The sequence below is a fragment of the Scyliorhinus canicula genome, chromosome 20 (genome assembly GCF_902713615.1).
Source record: "Scyliorhinus canicula chromosome 20, sScyCan1.1, whole genome shotgun sequence".
Classification (NCBI taxonomy): Eukaryota; Metazoa; Chordata; class Chondrichthyes; order Carcharhiniformes; family Scyliorhinidae; genus Scyliorhinus; species Scyliorhinus canicula.
In genome coordinates, this window is record NC_052165.1 from 27,090,469 (window position 1) to 27,107,562 (window position 17,094).

Genomic DNA, 17,094 nt, shown 5'->3' on the forward strand with positions numbered 1-17,094 from the left:
TTAGAATGCCTCACCACTTCTGAGCTGTTAAATCAGACAAAATATTACAGATGACAGGAACTAGGTTAGCGTCTTTGGCAGAATGACATTTCAAATGATGAAAAGGATGAAAAGCTTTTTATAAAAATTGAGAATTCTGGAGGCAGGCTACAGTTTAATTTTTCATACATTTTAGAATGCGTTTAATAATTGAAATCTGGTTAGAATCATTGAGCTAATTCATCAAGCTCACTTCGAAAAGAACATCTCAGCCCCAGATCTCTACCACTAAGGAGGAAAAGGATCGACAGAATGATCAATTGTGGGGGCGGCACGGTGGTGCAGAGGTTAGCAATGCTGTCTCAGGGCACCGAGAACCCGGGTTCAATCCCAGCCCTGGGTCACTATCTGTGTGGAGTTTGCACATTCTGCCCATCTCTGCGTGGGCCTCACCTCCCTAACCCAAAGATATGCAGAGTAGGTGGATTGGCCACACTAAATTGCCCCTTTTTTAAAAAAGTGACCATTATGTGTTTCATATCACATACCAATACTGGCATATGCATGGACTGCCATTCCTGGCTCAAAGTCCTAACACCACCATGGCCACCTTATCAACACAAAGACAGCAGAGACTAAGGAGAGGTCCTTAGGGCAGCTCAGGATGGATCAGAAATTAGGCCTTCCCACATTCTGCAACTCAAAATTAAACGCTATAAGGATGTCCTTTCCCTCCAGTGAGATATCCTTCACAGGCTTATTAAGCTGACTCTTTGATAGTTGCTTTAGTATACATCATGGAGATGGGGCTACCTGCTGTAAGTCAACTGGTTATGGGATCATTTGAACTTGTGCTTTCTATTCTATTTCAATGTGGAGTTGTCCATTTTAGGGGAAAATGAATAATCTGTAATAATAATGTACATGCTTAATCAACAACAGCAAAATAGGTTATAAAGTTGATCAAATTACCCATTTGCTTGGGTACTCTTGGGTTGCGTGCAGCACAGGTATCTACGACTCACTGCGCAATCGCAGAATGAGCATTCCATCTATATCCACTTTCCTCATTTGTTTTTTGAAAATCTTTTTATTGGCTTTTCTCTTGTTTGTAAACTCACTTTCCTCAGTTACTTACTTGTTACAGTCCACATATAAAATCAAGTGGGATGCACTAATGACCAAGGCAATCCGATGCCACTGTCCATCAGCCAAAGCATAGGGAAACACCTCTGTGTGCGACTGATGGCTGCCAGATCGATAGTGAAAACGCACTTCATTCCGATGGCCACTACTCTCCACCTCCAGGTACCTACAAAAGAAAGCATCATTATAGTAAAACCTGTAAGATTATTCATGATGTTGAAATCAGGAATTGTCTCAACATCTCTTTTTCTTTTTCTTTTCCAAGATGCCTTATCTGCCTCACTGTTTTAGCTCTCCTACAGTCCTTATACTTTTATTTTGTAAAGGTTTCAGTGGGATTCTCCGTGAACCGGCGGAGCCACTCCGGTGTGAAGGCGTGGCGTGAACCCTACTCCGGCGTGAAGGCGTGGCGTGAACCCCACTCCGGCGTGAAGGCGTGGTGTGAACCCCACTCCGGCGTGAAGGCGTGGCGTGAACCCCACTCCGGCGTGAAGGCGTGGCGTGAACCCCACTCCGGCGTGAAGGCGTGGCGTGAACCCCACTCCGGCGTGAAGGCGTGGCGTGAACCCCACTCCGGCGTCTGACTGCCCCGAAGTTGCGAAATACTCCGCACCTTCAGGGGCTAGGCTGGCGCTGGAGTGTTTGGAGCCGTGCCAGCCGGCGCCGAAGGGCTTCCTCCGGCCGGCGCGAGTTGGCGCATGCGGGGAGCGCCAATGTGTGCTGGCGTCATCCCAGCGCATGCGCAGGGGGTTCTTCTCCGCACCGGCCATGGCGGAGATTGACAGCGGCTGGTGCATAGGGAAAGAGTGTCCCCACAGCACAGGCCCGCCCGCGGATCGGTGGGCCCCGATCGTGGGCCAGGCCACCTTGGGGGCACCCTCCAGGGCCAGATCCCCCAGCGCCCTCCCCCCCGAGGACTCTGCATGCTGCCCGTGCAGCCAGGTCCCGCTGGTAAGGACCTGTTGTGATTTACGCCAGTGGGACACGCCGAAAATGGGCAGTCTCTCGGCCTGTCGGGGGCCAGTGAATTGCCGGGGGGGGCGCTGCCAGCGACTGCCAACCGGCGCGGCACAATTCCCGCCTCCACGAAAACCCCGGTGCAGGAGAATACGGCAGCCGGTGGGGGCAAGATACACGCTGCCTCCCGGCGACACTCTGACCCGGCAGGGGGTTGGAGAATCCCACCCCATGTTTGACAGCACACGGTCATTAATTCCTGATTAAGAAGGTGCAATGGTGGTGCAATGGGTTAGCCCTGATGCCTCGCGGTGCAGAGGTCCCAGGTCCAATCCCAGCTCTGGGTCACTGTCCATGTGGAGTTTGCACATTCTCCCCGTGTTTGCGTGGGTTTCACCCCCACCACCCAAAGATGTGCAGTGTAGGTGGATTGGCCACGCTAAATTGCCCCTCAATTGGAAAAATTGATTGGGTACCCTAAAATTTAAAACAAATAATTCCTGATTAACTATTGTCCCTTCCACTATCTTTAACCTTAGTATTAACCTGATCTTCAAATGGCTTCTCAATAATAACAAAAATAAGGAAGGATTAATAAAAGGTTTGTTGCATACTTTCCCCATGTTTCTGTGCTACATAACTGGCACTAATAAAATGTAACAATGCCAGAAACCTGTACTAATAATATGCCTTTAACACAAAGAAAGTGGAAAGATGCTTCAGCTCTCAACTGCAATTGTCTATAGAGCCTCAGAGAGACAGCATCTGCAGTATTGTGTGAGGTTTTGGTCTCCTTACCTTAGGAAGGATATGCTTACCACAGAGGGAGTGCAATAAAGGTTCACCAGACTGATTCCTGGGATGGCTTGACTGCCGTGTGAGGAGAGATTGAGGGGTGTGGACCTGTATTTTCTAGAGTTTGAAAACTGAGAGACAACTTTATTGAAACGTAAAATTCTTAAAGGGTTCAACCTGGCAAACACAAGAAGGAGGTTTCCACTGGCTGGGTGAAGGGGGGACTAATAAAAAGGCCCTTATGCAGCGGGTGGTAAATCTTTAAATCTTGAGTGTGCTCAAGACTGAGATCACTGGATTTCTACATAGTAAAGACATCAAGGGATAGTGCGAGAAAGTGGTGTTTGAGGTAGACCATCTATGATGTAACTGAATGGTGAAACAGGCTCGAAGGGCCAAATGGCCTACTCCTGTTCCTATTTCCTATGTCCACAGGTGTATTAGGTAAACCAGATGAGTCAATGAAGGAAATACTGAGTTGAGTAACTAAAAATCTGGCTGCAGGTACATTAAAGAGGGTCCGAAAAGAGAAGTGAAAGATGGCGAGGCAGAGGGATTGTGGGAGAGAATTTCAGATGTTGGGGCCCAAGTGACTAAAGGCCACCTAAAGTAGCAAGAGAAAGGATCACAAGAGGCCGGAGTCAGAAGATTAGAGAATTCAGAGAGCTAGTATTGGTAAGAAAGTTATAGGGATAGGGAGGGAAAAAAATCATTGGTGGGTTTTAGATAAGAATTGTAAATTTGAGATATTGGGAGACTAGGCCGGGATTCTCTAAAAACGCGGCTAAGTGTTGACGCCGGTGTAAACACCGGAGTGTTTCGTGCCGGCGTCAATGGGCCTTTTTGCCCAGCGATTCTGTAGCCCGCAGGGGGCCAGCATGGCACCTCAGTGCCCCGCAATGCTCCAGCTGCCGTATGCGGCCCTGCACTGCATGCCGTGCATGCGCGCAGCGGGGCCGTTTCCGCACCGGCGCCGCGCAACATGGCAGAGCCACACAGTGGGCCACGCAAAAGAAGGTAGATCACACACGCCCGCCAATCGGTGGCCCTCAATCGCGGGTCTGGCCGTTGTGGAGGCCCTCCCGGAGACTGATCCCCCTGTCCCCACCTAGGACGGCCACCGCAGCCGCGACGCCGAGCTCCCACCAGGTGGAACCATACCTGAACCACGCCGGTGGGAACTCGGCCAATCAACGGCGGAGAATCGTCGCGGGGGCCTCTTTCAATGGCTGCCGACCGCCGCCACGTCGGCCGCGCACGTGCGACTGCCGCTGATTCAGTCGCCAGTCTGTCACTGAGATAATTGAATGTGTTGGTGAGTGGTTCGGTGGCAGATGTGATGAGTAAGACCTGCAATGAACAATGTCAATGGTGAAGGAAAGGATATGGGGGTCACCTCAGGATTGAACAGGATACTGAGGTAATGAACAATCTGCATCAGCCCAAAACAGTGACTCCAGAGAAGGATGGAATGAGTGACAAAAGTACAAAGATGGTGGAAGGGGCCAAAGAGCTAAGTTCAGGTTGTGCAACACTTGCCGTGATTTGTACAGATTGGGTTCCAAAGCAGCAGTAAACTATCTGGCCTCCATTAGGCCTAGACAGGTACTGAAAATCACCAAAAAGGTAAATGGAAGCTGGCTTTTATATCTGGAGGACTAAAAAACAAGGGGGTAAAAGTTATGCGGCAGCGAGAGCTATGTTGTGGTTTCTGATCCCACATATATTACATCACCTACTTCCAACTATATGACATTGTCTGCATAATGCATTACCTCACCTCAGCTGTCACTGAAACTGTCACCTACACATTCAATTATCCCAATGAAGTTCTGGTCAGCCTCTCAGGTCTCATAAACTTTAACCCGCTGATAGAAACTAACCTTTTATTATCGGTAAAAGTGGTTAAAGGAAGAAATTATTAAAATAAATCATAATAGCTAATGTTTGTAGGTTTGGTGGGAGGATGGGATCGTTGTTATTGATATGGGGATTGACATTACATTTGTTACTGATTATTGTTTATTGTTGGGTATAAATTTGGGAGAAAATGTGAAAAAGGAGGAGAATAAAAAAATATTTTTAAAAAATCATAGTAACTAAGATTTTAAAAGTAATTGATTAACCATGACAGCAGAAAGTGCTGAGAGCTTGTGAAAATACCCGATAAGGAAACTGCAAATGTTTGCAAGGCCGAACTGACAGAAAGACTCATTATGTTAGAGAGATGGGCTCGGATCCAGTTCCATATCTACAGTAACCACAGAATCACCCATGGAAAGGATTTTTGCTAAGTAAGCTTTTCTTCGAGAGGAGATTTACTGAAATGTTTCATTGCTTAATTTAACAGACAGACACATTAGTCGAATTAAAAGAATTATAGATTAGTCAAGACCAATCACTGCTGTAGAGGGGACGAGACTTGAGATAGTAATCTTCTTAAAAGTTTAGGTATCAGGGCGAGAAAGTCATTCGAGAATCAATTCAACCTATTCTCTAAAATGTGTTCTATCCTCTTGCTTTGCAAATCGCTATTTTATTCTATTTTAAACCACGCAGTCCTTTTGTATTGTGTATCTTGACTTGAAGAAATTACTATGAGCTGTCATTGCATTTTGAATTCAACAATCTGTATTTGCGAAAGACAATGGGCGGGATGCTCCGACCCCCTGCTGGTCGGAGAAACCCCGGGGGGGGAGGGCGGCACGAATCCCGCCCTGCCGCCGGCTGCCACATTCTGTCGCCAGTTTTTGGGCAGGAGCGGGATTCACGCCACGTTGGTCGGAGGCCGTTGACAGCATTTCCCCCCCCCCTCCCCCCGGCAATTCTCTGGGCCCCGATGGGCCGAGTGGCCGTCGGTTTCCGGCCAGTCCCGCCGGCGTGGGTTAGACATGGTCTAACGGGACCTGACAGGTAAGTCGGCTCGGGCGGTCCTCGGGGTGGCGCGGGTGGATCTGACCCCAGAGGGTGCCCCCATGGTAGCCTGGCGGGAAATCGGGACCCACCGATCTGCAGGCAGGCCTGTGCCTTGGGGACACTCCTTCCTTCCACGCCGACTCCTGTAGGGCTTCGCCATGGCCGGCACAGAGAAGACACCCTCCTGCACAAGCGCCAGAATACACCGATGGTTCCGCACATGTGCAGGATCACGCCGGGCCTTTGGCGCATGCGCGGACTCGTGCAGTCCCTTTTGCGCTGGCTGGTGTGGCGCCAACCCCTCCGGAGTCCACCTAGCCCCGGAAGTGCGGGGAATTCCGCTACTTCCGGTCGGCCCGACACCGGAGTGGTTCGCGCCGTTCTTGACGCTGGTGTCTTGCCATCGCACCGATTGCGGAGAATCCCACTGAATCACTCTGATTAACTTATTGCAGAGCTAGTCAGAATGTCCTACATTCTGTACTTGTGTGAAAATTGAAACTTACCAATAGACACTAAAAGCTGACAAAAATAAAGGTAGCAAATTGCCTTGAACCCAAGAAGTCAGTCTTGAATCTGTTATTTGGTATATGGTACGGCTTTACTGATATATGAATAGACACAGAGATCCAACATCTGCCTAGCACTCTCCATCTGGCCTGTGTCCTAACCCTCATTAAAACCTGTATGCCAATTACCTCTGTGCTTGTTGACCTATGTTGACTCTTAGACTCTCAGCACCTCGAATTTCAAATTCTCATTTAAGTCCGAGGCAGATCTGGAGTGCTGAGATCCATTCTGAGTTCCATACCTTCGGAAGAAAGGCCTTGGAGGGAGTGCAGTGTAGATTTATCAGAATGATATTTGGTCACTAAGCACTAAATTAGGTGGAGAGATTGCATAAACTATCATTGCATTCCCCAGAGTTTAGAAAATTAAGGTGGTTTCCAAGATATTAAAAGACTGGCACAGTGAATTGAGAGAGAAACTATTTTGGCTGATTTGCTAGTCTAAGACTCAGGGACATGGCCTAAACATTAGACTATGGCCTTTCAGGAGTGAAATTAGGTAGCACCTCGACAAAGCAAGAAGTTTGGAAGTCTATTCCGCAAATGGCAACTGATGCTATGTTATTTTTTAATTTTAAATATGAGACTGATAATATCTTTGGTTCCCAAGAATCTAAGTGCTTTGGAGGTAGATCATAATGAATGGCAGAGGAGGCATGAGCCATTAAATGAGCTACTCTTGTTCCAATGGTATCCAATCTAAAGATGGTGGAGTGCTGTATCTGGCCAGTAGGAAGGATCAAGACCTTGGGAAGCAACCACTGGAGTCTCAAATGGATGGTTTATGCAGTTATTTTGTGGGAAGAGGGTGCGGGGTGGGAGAAGGGGTGGAGATAGGTTGGGTGTCCACTCCTGCTCCTCCTGGTCCACATGGAAACAAAATGTATTTTAATGCACTGACATCACCTTAATATTTTTAGTCTTCTATCTGAAATTTTAATATACATAACAAATAATGCTGGAATAGCCCTATTATTGTGCCAACTTAACCTTTGGCAACATAGCTGTTGTGGTGGAAAAACATCACACAACTAGCCGAAACAACAGACTCTACACTCTGGGATTTCAACCAGCAAAAAAGTCATCTGGTAAATCCTTTGAGATTTTTCCTCGTAACGTAAAGTCTAAAATAACAATGTATTGTGTCAGGAGGGACATGAAAGACATGAAGCACATTTAACCCCAGGCTGCTCCGTGTCTTCACTTTAATGTACAGGCGATGAATCAGTTGTAAATCTCACTACCATCCAGACTAATCCTTACATCTGATCCCACACATTTATTAAAGCGATTAAGACTGCAGGCTCAAGCTGCAGTGCACACTTAACATTTTTAGAAGGTTTCATACGAATTTATGACTCTTACTAAATATCACATTCTCAGAATACAGTTCCTAAAAATTCCTTAATGAACTGCAAATCTATTCTCAATAACCTTTCTGTGGAGAGATCATTAAATCTTCAGTGCGAAACACCAACAACACAGTACAGAACACATTCCGCTGAATAACCCTTCCCCCATTGAGCATTCATTTTAAATATAATTGACACACTAGAGTGATTACAAGGCAGTAAATTAATCCCAAATGAGTTACAAACCATCAAATGATTTATTATGGAAGTCACCATGAGATTCCCGCAGTGCAATTACATCCAGGTATCCTTTCTTCCCAAATTGGGAAAAATTCCTCTTCCAGTGAAAAATCAGAAAATCATTCTCTTCTCCATAATTAAAAGAGAACGAGTGAAATTGGAGAAACATGTGGCTTTGAAATGTGTGACTTCTGCAATTGAAATTAGTCGGCCATTTTTTCTAGGGAAAAAGAAGCATTTCCCCCATTTTCAGTGGAATGGAATTTCTACCCTGAAGCAACTACAGCCAGATTTCTGCATCCTCTGTGAAATCAATTTTTTATTTCCATTATCCCTCTGTAATCACTCTCAAGCTTCCATTATACTTTAGGTAATCACTCTCGGATTTCCATTCTTTTATATGTAATAACCTCTACAAGGCATCCATTATTCCGTATGCAATCAATTCTAGGCATTCCTTATTGTATATGTAAGTGAGTCAAGGCATCCATTATTCTCCATGGGATCGATCCCAGATATCCATTATTCTCTATGTAATGGCTTTTCGATTTCCATTATTTTCCATACAATCACTCATAGGTAGCCAATATTGTCTATCCAATCAATCCTAGGTATCTACTGTTCTCTTTATAATCATTCCCAGATTTGTCTTATTATTTAAATTAATCCATTTTAGAGATTTCACATTTTTTGGATCAGAAACTGAACTGCATAATATTGAATTCAATTAACTACATGTCCGTCACACTGTAGTCTTAGTTTCTATCAGTTGCAACATTGGAATTAAATGTGTCGAGATGGCCTTCTATTATAACTAGACCCCAACTCTAAGAAGATTATCTTTGTAATGCAAGATTAGAGAAGTGTCATCTTTTAATGTCAAACTTCAACAAAAATAGCATGAACCATAATTGTTGTAAACAATGGAATTAGACTTTTTGGGCCATTATTTGCGAGGAAATTGTCATATTTGATTGTGCTGTTTAAAACATGTTCATATCCATTAAATAACTTGTTCAGTGACATATTGCACATGGAAGGCTTAAGGCTGATTAAGAGAAGATCTTACTGGTCTGAAAGACGGTAAAATTTGAAAGAGTAATTATTTGAAAAAAAGGATTCCAAGAACATGTTAAGAAACAGTTTGCTGTTCCCGTTACCTGAATAGCTGACAAAAATAATTGAGATTGGATAACGAAGATTAAAGAATTCATAAAACTCAAATGGCGAACACATGGGGCGCGATTCTCCGCTCTCACGCCGGTTCGGAGAATAGCGGGCCGCGCATATTTTCACGGTGACGCCAGTCCGACGCCCTCCCGCTATTCTCCGAACCCCGCACAAACTACACGTCGGCATTCCTGGCAAGGGCCTCGAAAGACCCCCCGACACGACCAGAATCCCGACTTATTGGCCCCGCGCTATTCTCCGGGCCGGATGGGCCGAAGTCCCGACATCCTCACGCCATGTTTTCACGCCGGCCAACACACCTGCTTTTGAAGTTCGTCAACCAGTCGTGCTGGCTGACGAGAGCTTCGAGGAGGTGAGCGCACCGCTCAGCGCACTGCTGGAGTCTGGCTACAACGGGGAAGGCATCCCCGAGAACGGGAGGGGGTCCAGAGTGGGGGGGGGGGGGGGAGTGGGGAGACGGAGGGGGGAGTGGGGGAGATGGAGGGGGGAGTGGGGGAGACAGGGGGGAGTGGGGGAGACGGAGGGGGAGTGGGGGAGACGGAGGGGGGAGTGGGGGAGACGGAGGGGGGAGTGGGGGAGACGGAGGGGGGAGACGGAGGGGGAGTGGGGGGGAGACAGAGGGGTGGAGTGCGTGAGATGGAGGAGGGAGTGGGGGAGATGGAGGGGGGAGTGGGGGAGACTGAGGGGGGGAGTGGGAGTGGGGGGGTAGGGAGAGAGTGAGCGAGTGAGCCGTCCAACCCCGGTTACAAAATGTCTGCCACCATGCCATGGCGTGCCGGTCATGAGGACACGCCCGCTGGTTGCCCTGTGGCTTACGGACACAGGCCACTGACGCACCGGTGAAGAGGACGTAGTTAACTGCCCGTTGGATGCAGAAAGTGACCAGGGGTTAGGCTGCCCGCGTGTCAGCAGCACGACCAGGCCACCGGGACACACAGGTACCCCGTGGCAGGCGGCTGCCGAGGTGTAGACTAACCTCCGTCTAACATGTCCCGTTTCTCTGCCCCCCACCACCCTTCTGTAGGTTAGCACAATGTCTGCGAACAGAACGGCTATGTTCTGCGCAGTGGTTGGGGTCGCTGCACTGCATTTGGAGATGGAGCAGCATCCACAGCCACAACCCGCAGTGGATGCAGGGCCAGCTGCAGCAGCAGAGGGAAGGGCCGAGGAGTTGCCAGTCGTCGGGCAGCATGGGGGGGAGGAGGGGGAGGAGGAGAGAGTGAGGGTGCAGCCACGGCACCAGAGGCGACGGCCAAGGCCGAGGGTGTACCGTGTCCGGATCTCTTTCCTAACAATGACGGACATCACCTGCAGGAGGAGACTCCGGCTGTGTAGGCGGACGGTGATACATATCTGTCACCTCGTGGCGCACCTCGTCCCACGTGGAACGGGGGGAGGACACGCGATCCCGGTTGCCATCAAGGTGACGGTCGCTATTAACTTCTATGCGACCGGCTCCTTCCAGTCTCCGAGCGGGGACCTCTCCGGGATCTCCCAGTCATCGGTCCACAGGTGCATCCGGGATGTGACCGACGCCCTCTATGCCATCGCGGATCGCTACATCACCTTTCCCGAGGACCGAGCAACTCAAGACTCACAAGCTTGTGGATTTGCCAGCGTGGCCGGGATACCGATGGTGCAGGGGGCAATCGATTGTGTTCACGTCCCCATGCGCCTGCCTGCAGGGGACAGGGAGGTGTTCACAAACAGGAGGGGGACATACTCCATGAATATCCAGGTGGTATGCGACCCCCACATGACGTTCATGAACGTCTGTGCAAGGTTCCCAGGGAGTGTGCATGACTCCTACATACTGGCGCAGTCGTACATCCCTGCGATGTTTGAGGGACGTCCCCCCTGGCTGAGGTGGCTGGTTGCTAGGCGACAGGGGTTATCCGCTGAGGTCTTGGCTGATGACGCCTATACGGAGGCCTCAGACCAATGCGGAAACCCGATACAACGAGGCCCATGCAGCAACTAGGGGTGTGGTGGAGCGCTGCCTTGGCCTCCTGAAGATGAGATTCAGGTGCCTGGACCGCTCCGGAGGGGCCCTGCAGTACCAGCCCGACAGGGTCGCTTGCATTGTTGTGGTCTGCTGTGCGCTGCACAACATCGCGATGCAGAGGGGAGATGACCTGCTGCAGGAGGCAGAGGGAGAAGCCAGTGGCAGTGGTGCCAGCACAGAGGAGGAGGAGGAGGAGGAGAGGGAGGAGGAGGAGGAGGAGGAGGCTGGCGGAGTGGCGGGCGCAGCACGCAGACACGACCTAGGTGCTGGTGATGTCCAGGAGGCGGCACAACGGACCCGTCGAGGACGGCGGGCACGCGACGCCTTGGTGGCAGCACAGTTCACGCGTCGCATGCGACGTCCACGCTGAACACCAAACCACCACCTGCATCGCTAGTCGTGCAGAGGGTCAACACACAACTGCCACCACCACAGCCCCCCCCCCCCTCTCAGTGTACACTGCTCCACTTCGACATCACCCTTACCACTTGGTCCAGACGGTATGGCACAACATTGATGGCTGTGTCAGCGGGTGTGATCAGTGCCATGTGGAATGATGATAGCCTGCTCTGCGATGAGCTGTGAGCTCAGAATCGTTAGAGAGAGTCTGACCCATGGCAATAGCTGAACCATCCACCTTGGTGGCCGCTGAGTTCGTCATGGACACTCCATCACGTGCCCGCATGGGCTAGCTGTGGGAGGGGGTGGGGGGAGGGGCAGGGACTTCACACCCGGCACCGAAGTTTCACCGCTCGTCAACCCCAGCGACACTCGGTCACCATCACGATTCCTGTGGCCGTGGAACAATCACACGGTATTACAAGTAAGGTGGAACAGTGCGTTTAATGTTAACAATAATTTACAGATGCCCTAGCCCCTACAACTAAACTGTGCCCTTCACCCGTGCCAACTTACTCAGTGTCTCTTTGTTGCCTTATGGGCCCTACCACTACATCTAAGTGATTCCCCAGATGATACAGCAGGAGTGGAGGAGGACTGCTGCGAATCGCCCCCTTCGACTCGTTTCTCCTTCGGCAAGCGTTTCCTGGGGTGACCCGGCCTTGATGGGCCAGGCTGCTCTGCGGGCGTCTCGGGTGACGTTGTGCCACCCTGCTCTGCCTGCTGCCCACCCGATGCACCAGGGATGGGACGGGGGGGAGGCCGAGAATTCCGGGACGTCCCGTGATGGAGTTAATGGGACGGACCCCGAAACCTCCTCCTCCCTCGGGGAGCCCGGTGGCCCCCGGGCCTCACTTTAGGACAGAGGTGCAAGCGGGGAGGTGCCCCATCGCACCACCGACACCTGGCGCTGCCAGTCCTGGAGGCCTGCAACGGTATCCACCAGGAACCGAAGGTTTGCAGAGACGGAGTCCAGGGAGTTAGACATTCCCGCCAGGGACTGTGCGATCTCAACCTGTGAGTGCACGACGCCATCCAGCACATGTGTCAGGCGGTTGATGCTCTCCGTGACTGACTGCTGGGACTGTGCCATCGACTGCTGTGACTGTGCCATGACCTGCTGAGACTCGGCCAAGGCCCGCAGCGCGCCGGCAGTGTCGTGTTGGCTCTGGCTCATTGCTGCCTGTGAGAGGGCAACCCTGTCCAGAGCCGAGGATGACGCATGCACATTAAGCCCAACGCCTTGCATAACCTGACCCATTGCCTCCACCGCGGATGCCACCCATGCAGTGTCGGCCTGGGTTGCTGCCATGAGCGGCACCACTCCCTGCTCGTGGACGCGGTTCGACTCCTCTAACAGCGTCTGCAGAGTCTGGAAGACAGCCCTCATCCCGTCATTGTGTCCCTGGGTTTCTTGATGCATCGGCTGTGCGGGTGGGTTGAGAAACTCCAGGAACTCGGAAAAAGTCTGGGAGCCAGCTGGATGCTGGGCCTGGCCTGCCCTCCGCCAGTCCGGGCCCTCGGCTGCTCCGACCTCCACCTGCTGTACCTGCTCAGCTGTGATGTGTGACCCAGACTGTGACCCAGGAGCCTCATCACTAAATCGGCCAACCGGGGTGAGTGTCTCTGGGATGGTGGATGGTGTGGGAGATAGCTGTGCCGCAAGCTCGAGGTCGTCTTGGGTGGGCGCCTCCTCTATGTCATCGGCCCGCTGAGAGGCCGCAGGGCGTTCGCGGGCCATTTCTCTCTCTTGCTCTCTCGCCGCCCTCTGGGCGTCCTGCTCCACAGATTCGGTTGGGGAGGATGGGACTCCCCGCTGATCGGGCACCCTCTGTCGTGCGGCCCTGGGTGCGGTGGGGGCAGATGCCTGTGTCCGCCTGGAGGCAGACGGCATTGGTCGTTCAGCATCACGTCCTAGGGAAGAGAATGAAACGGGTTATTTAGAGACGCTCGGCCGGGCGCTGGACGGTCCCAGTGGGCAGAGTGTGTGAAGGGACAGAGGATGGGGGAGGTGTTCCAGTGGGCAGGGTGTGAAGGGACAGAGGATGGGGAAGGTGTCCAAGTGGGCAGGGTGTGTGAAAGGACAGAGGATGGGGGAGGTGTCCAAGTGGGCAGGGTGTGTGAAGGGACAGAGGATGGGGGAGGTGACCCAGTGGGCAGGGTGTGAAGGGACAGAGGATGGGGGAGGTCCCAGTGGGCAGAATGTGTGAAGGGACAGAGGATGGGTGAGGTGTCCAAGTGGGCAGGGTGTGTGAAGGGACAGAGGATGGGGGAGGGGGGGTGTTTGTCATGCAGGGTTGTCTCACTTGTTGCAGCTCCGCCAACCTCGCATTGCGCGATCTCCCGGGTGGCAGATCCCCCAACAAGGTCCAGTGCCCTCTGCTCAAACGTGGTGAGGGGGTGCAGGATGGGCGAACCCCCTCCAGTCTTGTTCCGCTCACGAGTGTTGTGAGCGGTCTTGTCCTGTTGGGGGAGGGGGCATAGGTAGATCATTACAATACGGCAGGTATCAGCAGGCCGTTCAGATACTGGCACAGTTTGGGTGTCAAGTTGTAATAAGACCATTGCATCTCTCCATGGGGGCCAGAGCGCTGGGTCTGTGACTACTTTGTGAACCACCCTCAACTCACTCTGCCCCAATCCCCCTCCACCCCCCATGCCGGGGGGGTGGGTGATTAAGTAAAAGGGGGAGGGATGGTTGTGACCCAGGGGCACCCTCTTGGCACTTACCCTGGCAGCCCTGGTGAGGTCGTGCATCTTCTTCCGACATTGCTCTGCAGAGCGAGGGGTCTGCCCCACAGCACTGACGGCAGCAGCCACCTCACGCCAGGCCTGGCGTACCGTGCTGGCAGGTTGGCGATGCCCTCTACACGGGCAGATGATGCCCCTCCTCTGCTCGATTGACTTCCACGTCAGCCTCCAAGAATCGCGGGGCTGCTCTCCTTTGCTCCGACATCCTGGCCTACAGTTTCTGTGCTCGCCCGCGCCTTTTTACGGCGTCGGGCGGCCTCACGTGGGCGTGTTCGTGTCGTCGTCGCGTTCCGGCGTCATCGCGCTCGTGATTGACGCGGCCCCGTTCCTAGCCCATTTCCCGGACGTGAATACGTCGGGAACAGGGCCGTGTCGGGCCGTCGCAAAAGTCGGCCGTCGCGATTTTCCGCGGGTGCGGAGAATCGCGCCCATGGTTTGGGGATGAATTTATTCTTGAAATAATTTGTTTCTGTAATGTTCACTATTGCGTGTAGGCTTTGTTCTAATATATATTTTTTAGACCATATGAAGAGACAGATTTGAGAAACCTGTGCCTATTCATAGCGAAAGCCGTACACACTTCATGGTGACACCTTTGTCAAAAATATCTAATGTATTTTTACAATTGGTCGTAACAGATGAACAACTAACTGACTGGTTAGCATAATCCACTGATCATTCATCATTTTAACTGGAGGAAAATTTTGATTGAGTTCATGGGATCTTTTTTGACGTAGTCCCTTACAAGAACACTGATGTCAGTTTTAATTTATGTTACATTGACTCCTCTCTGTATTTACAGCATGAGATTATGCTGCCATCATAGCAACATAACAGTACTAGCAAATAGCCTTGTAAAAGTTTATGTCATTGAATTAATGAGATATTAGAATGTACAAGAGTAATGTCATATAAATAGGCTTGAGGCAATTGATTAAATATTCATGTTTACCTGCATGGGAAACAAAAGTAACTGTGAACTCTTAACCTTTCCCATTCAATTAAAAAATACATTTTGCATCAGGATACCAAGTGTACTTATCAGTTCGTACCAAGTTCCATAATGATGGCGATATTATAATTAGCCGCAATAGGCCACAGATTAGAAAGATTCCAAAAACATAGCCAGAAGTTACCCTTTCAATGATTATCTGGTATTACAAAGATACAAGGTGCATGTGTGGATGTTAAGTGACGTAGAATGTTTCCTCCACAATCAAAAGGCTGTCAATGCTCACTGCCCTCCTGTTTGACATGTGAAGAATGGCCAATTGAGTCAGATGCTACAGGACTGACACCCCCTGTGAATCAGAAGCGGATTTACAATGAAACTACAAGCTTAGGCACAGGGCTCCAAACAATGCTCACCCATCCCCACACTGGGCAGGTGCACTGGACATCCAACCAGAAGCTGATCACTCTGCATTTGCTGATAGACTGATTGTAAATGCAGAGTAAAATCAGACTGGGATTGGTGAGTCTGAAAGAGTGGAAAAACTGGTAACGCACAGTCAACTTGAGGCGCACGCCCGCGTGACCACAAGGAGAGGCGAAGGTGAGGCTGCTGACATTTGTGAATCAAGAAGTTAAACAGATTTGTGCTGTGCGCCAGCCTAGCAGACCCAGGCCAGCAACGGAGCACAAGGCTCAACCACCAAATCTAGCACTAGGTCAGCCGCCAAGCAGGCGAAAGGACAGTTTGTCAAGTTTGAAGTAATGGACAGTGCATAATCTGCACATTCATCCTCCTCATCCAAAAGTCTCAATGAATTATCTGATGACTTACACTTTCCGATTTCCACATTGCCTGAAAAGCTTGAATAAGAAGTGGACTCTGAAATAATAATGGAACTGCAAGATGCTGATTCTTTTGTTGGAGTGAGGGAAGAAACCTACCATGAAGACATTGCCTTATGGTCAAAATCTGTTCCACCGAGTATGATAGAATATTTTGTCCTAAATAAACCAGAAAATATAGGTAATATGAAAAATCTGAGATAAGAGTTTGAGGTTGGAGGCCGAAAGCAGGTTAGAAGTCTTCATAGTCCTATTTTCTGAGGGTGAAGAGAAACGGGATGCCGGAAATTAGAAATTCGTTGATTTTTTTTCTGTAAACCCCTAAGGCAGTCTACTGTTATGTTTGCAAATTGTTCCCTGACCCTAGGGAAATAAGGATTCATCGACAGGTACTCTAACTGGAGAAATGTTGGAAGAGATATTGTTAATCGTGAATCTTCCAAAGCTCAAATTAAAGTTACGTGTTCTTTCGTTTGAAATGAAAATTATCTGGAAGAACTGATTCTGCATATCGAAAAGGAAAATTTGTTTTGGGGAAAAGTGCTGAGATGTGTTGTTACCACAGATAACCATTGAAAAGGGTAATTTCTGTTGTTACCACAGTCAAACTGTTATTTTTTTGGGACTACCTCGAAGAGCACATTATGAGTCATCATTGTCAACTTGAAGAGGTAATTTTTTAGCTTGCCTTTGATATCTCAGTGAATTTGAATTGCTTCTCAAAGAGCACTTGAAATATTATCAATATTGTGGCTCGGGGAAGACCAAATTTTAACGCACCAAACCTACGATTAATTCATCACTATAATGACAGAATGGCTCAGAAACAAATTCACTAATGAAGTAAAAAAGGCTGAATACTACTCCGTAATAGTTGATTCAACACTAGATGTGAGTCACGAGGACAGTAATTTTAAGATATGTGACCAGCGATGGTGAAGTTGTAGAGCCATTTCTTTGTTTTTTTCCAACTTCACTCCCACATTTCTGAGTTCTG

The 17,094-nt window shown here is 49.9% G+C and overlaps 1 protein-coding gene and 1 long non-coding RNA gene across 2 annotated transcripts in view; one reads left to right on the forward strand and one right to left on the reverse strand.

Annotated features, from left to right (window-relative positions):
• The window catches only part of LOC119954981 (protein kinase C-binding protein NELL2-like), a 320,987-nt gene that overhangs the window by 260,921 nt on the left and 42,972 nt on the right, over positions 1 to 17,094 (reverse strand). The window contains exon 4 of the mRNA XM_038780757.1: positions 1,118 to 1,291. Coding sequence (XP_038636685.1) covers positions 1,118 to 1,291 — 174 coding nt within the window. The remainder of the gene's footprint in view (positions 1 to 1,117; positions 1,292 to 17,094) is intronic.
• LOC119954982 overlaps positions 1 to 17,094 on the forward strand; it is an 86,735-nt gene that overhangs the window by 55,249 nt on the left and 14,392 nt on the right. The gene's annotated exons all lie outside the window — the stretch shown is intronic.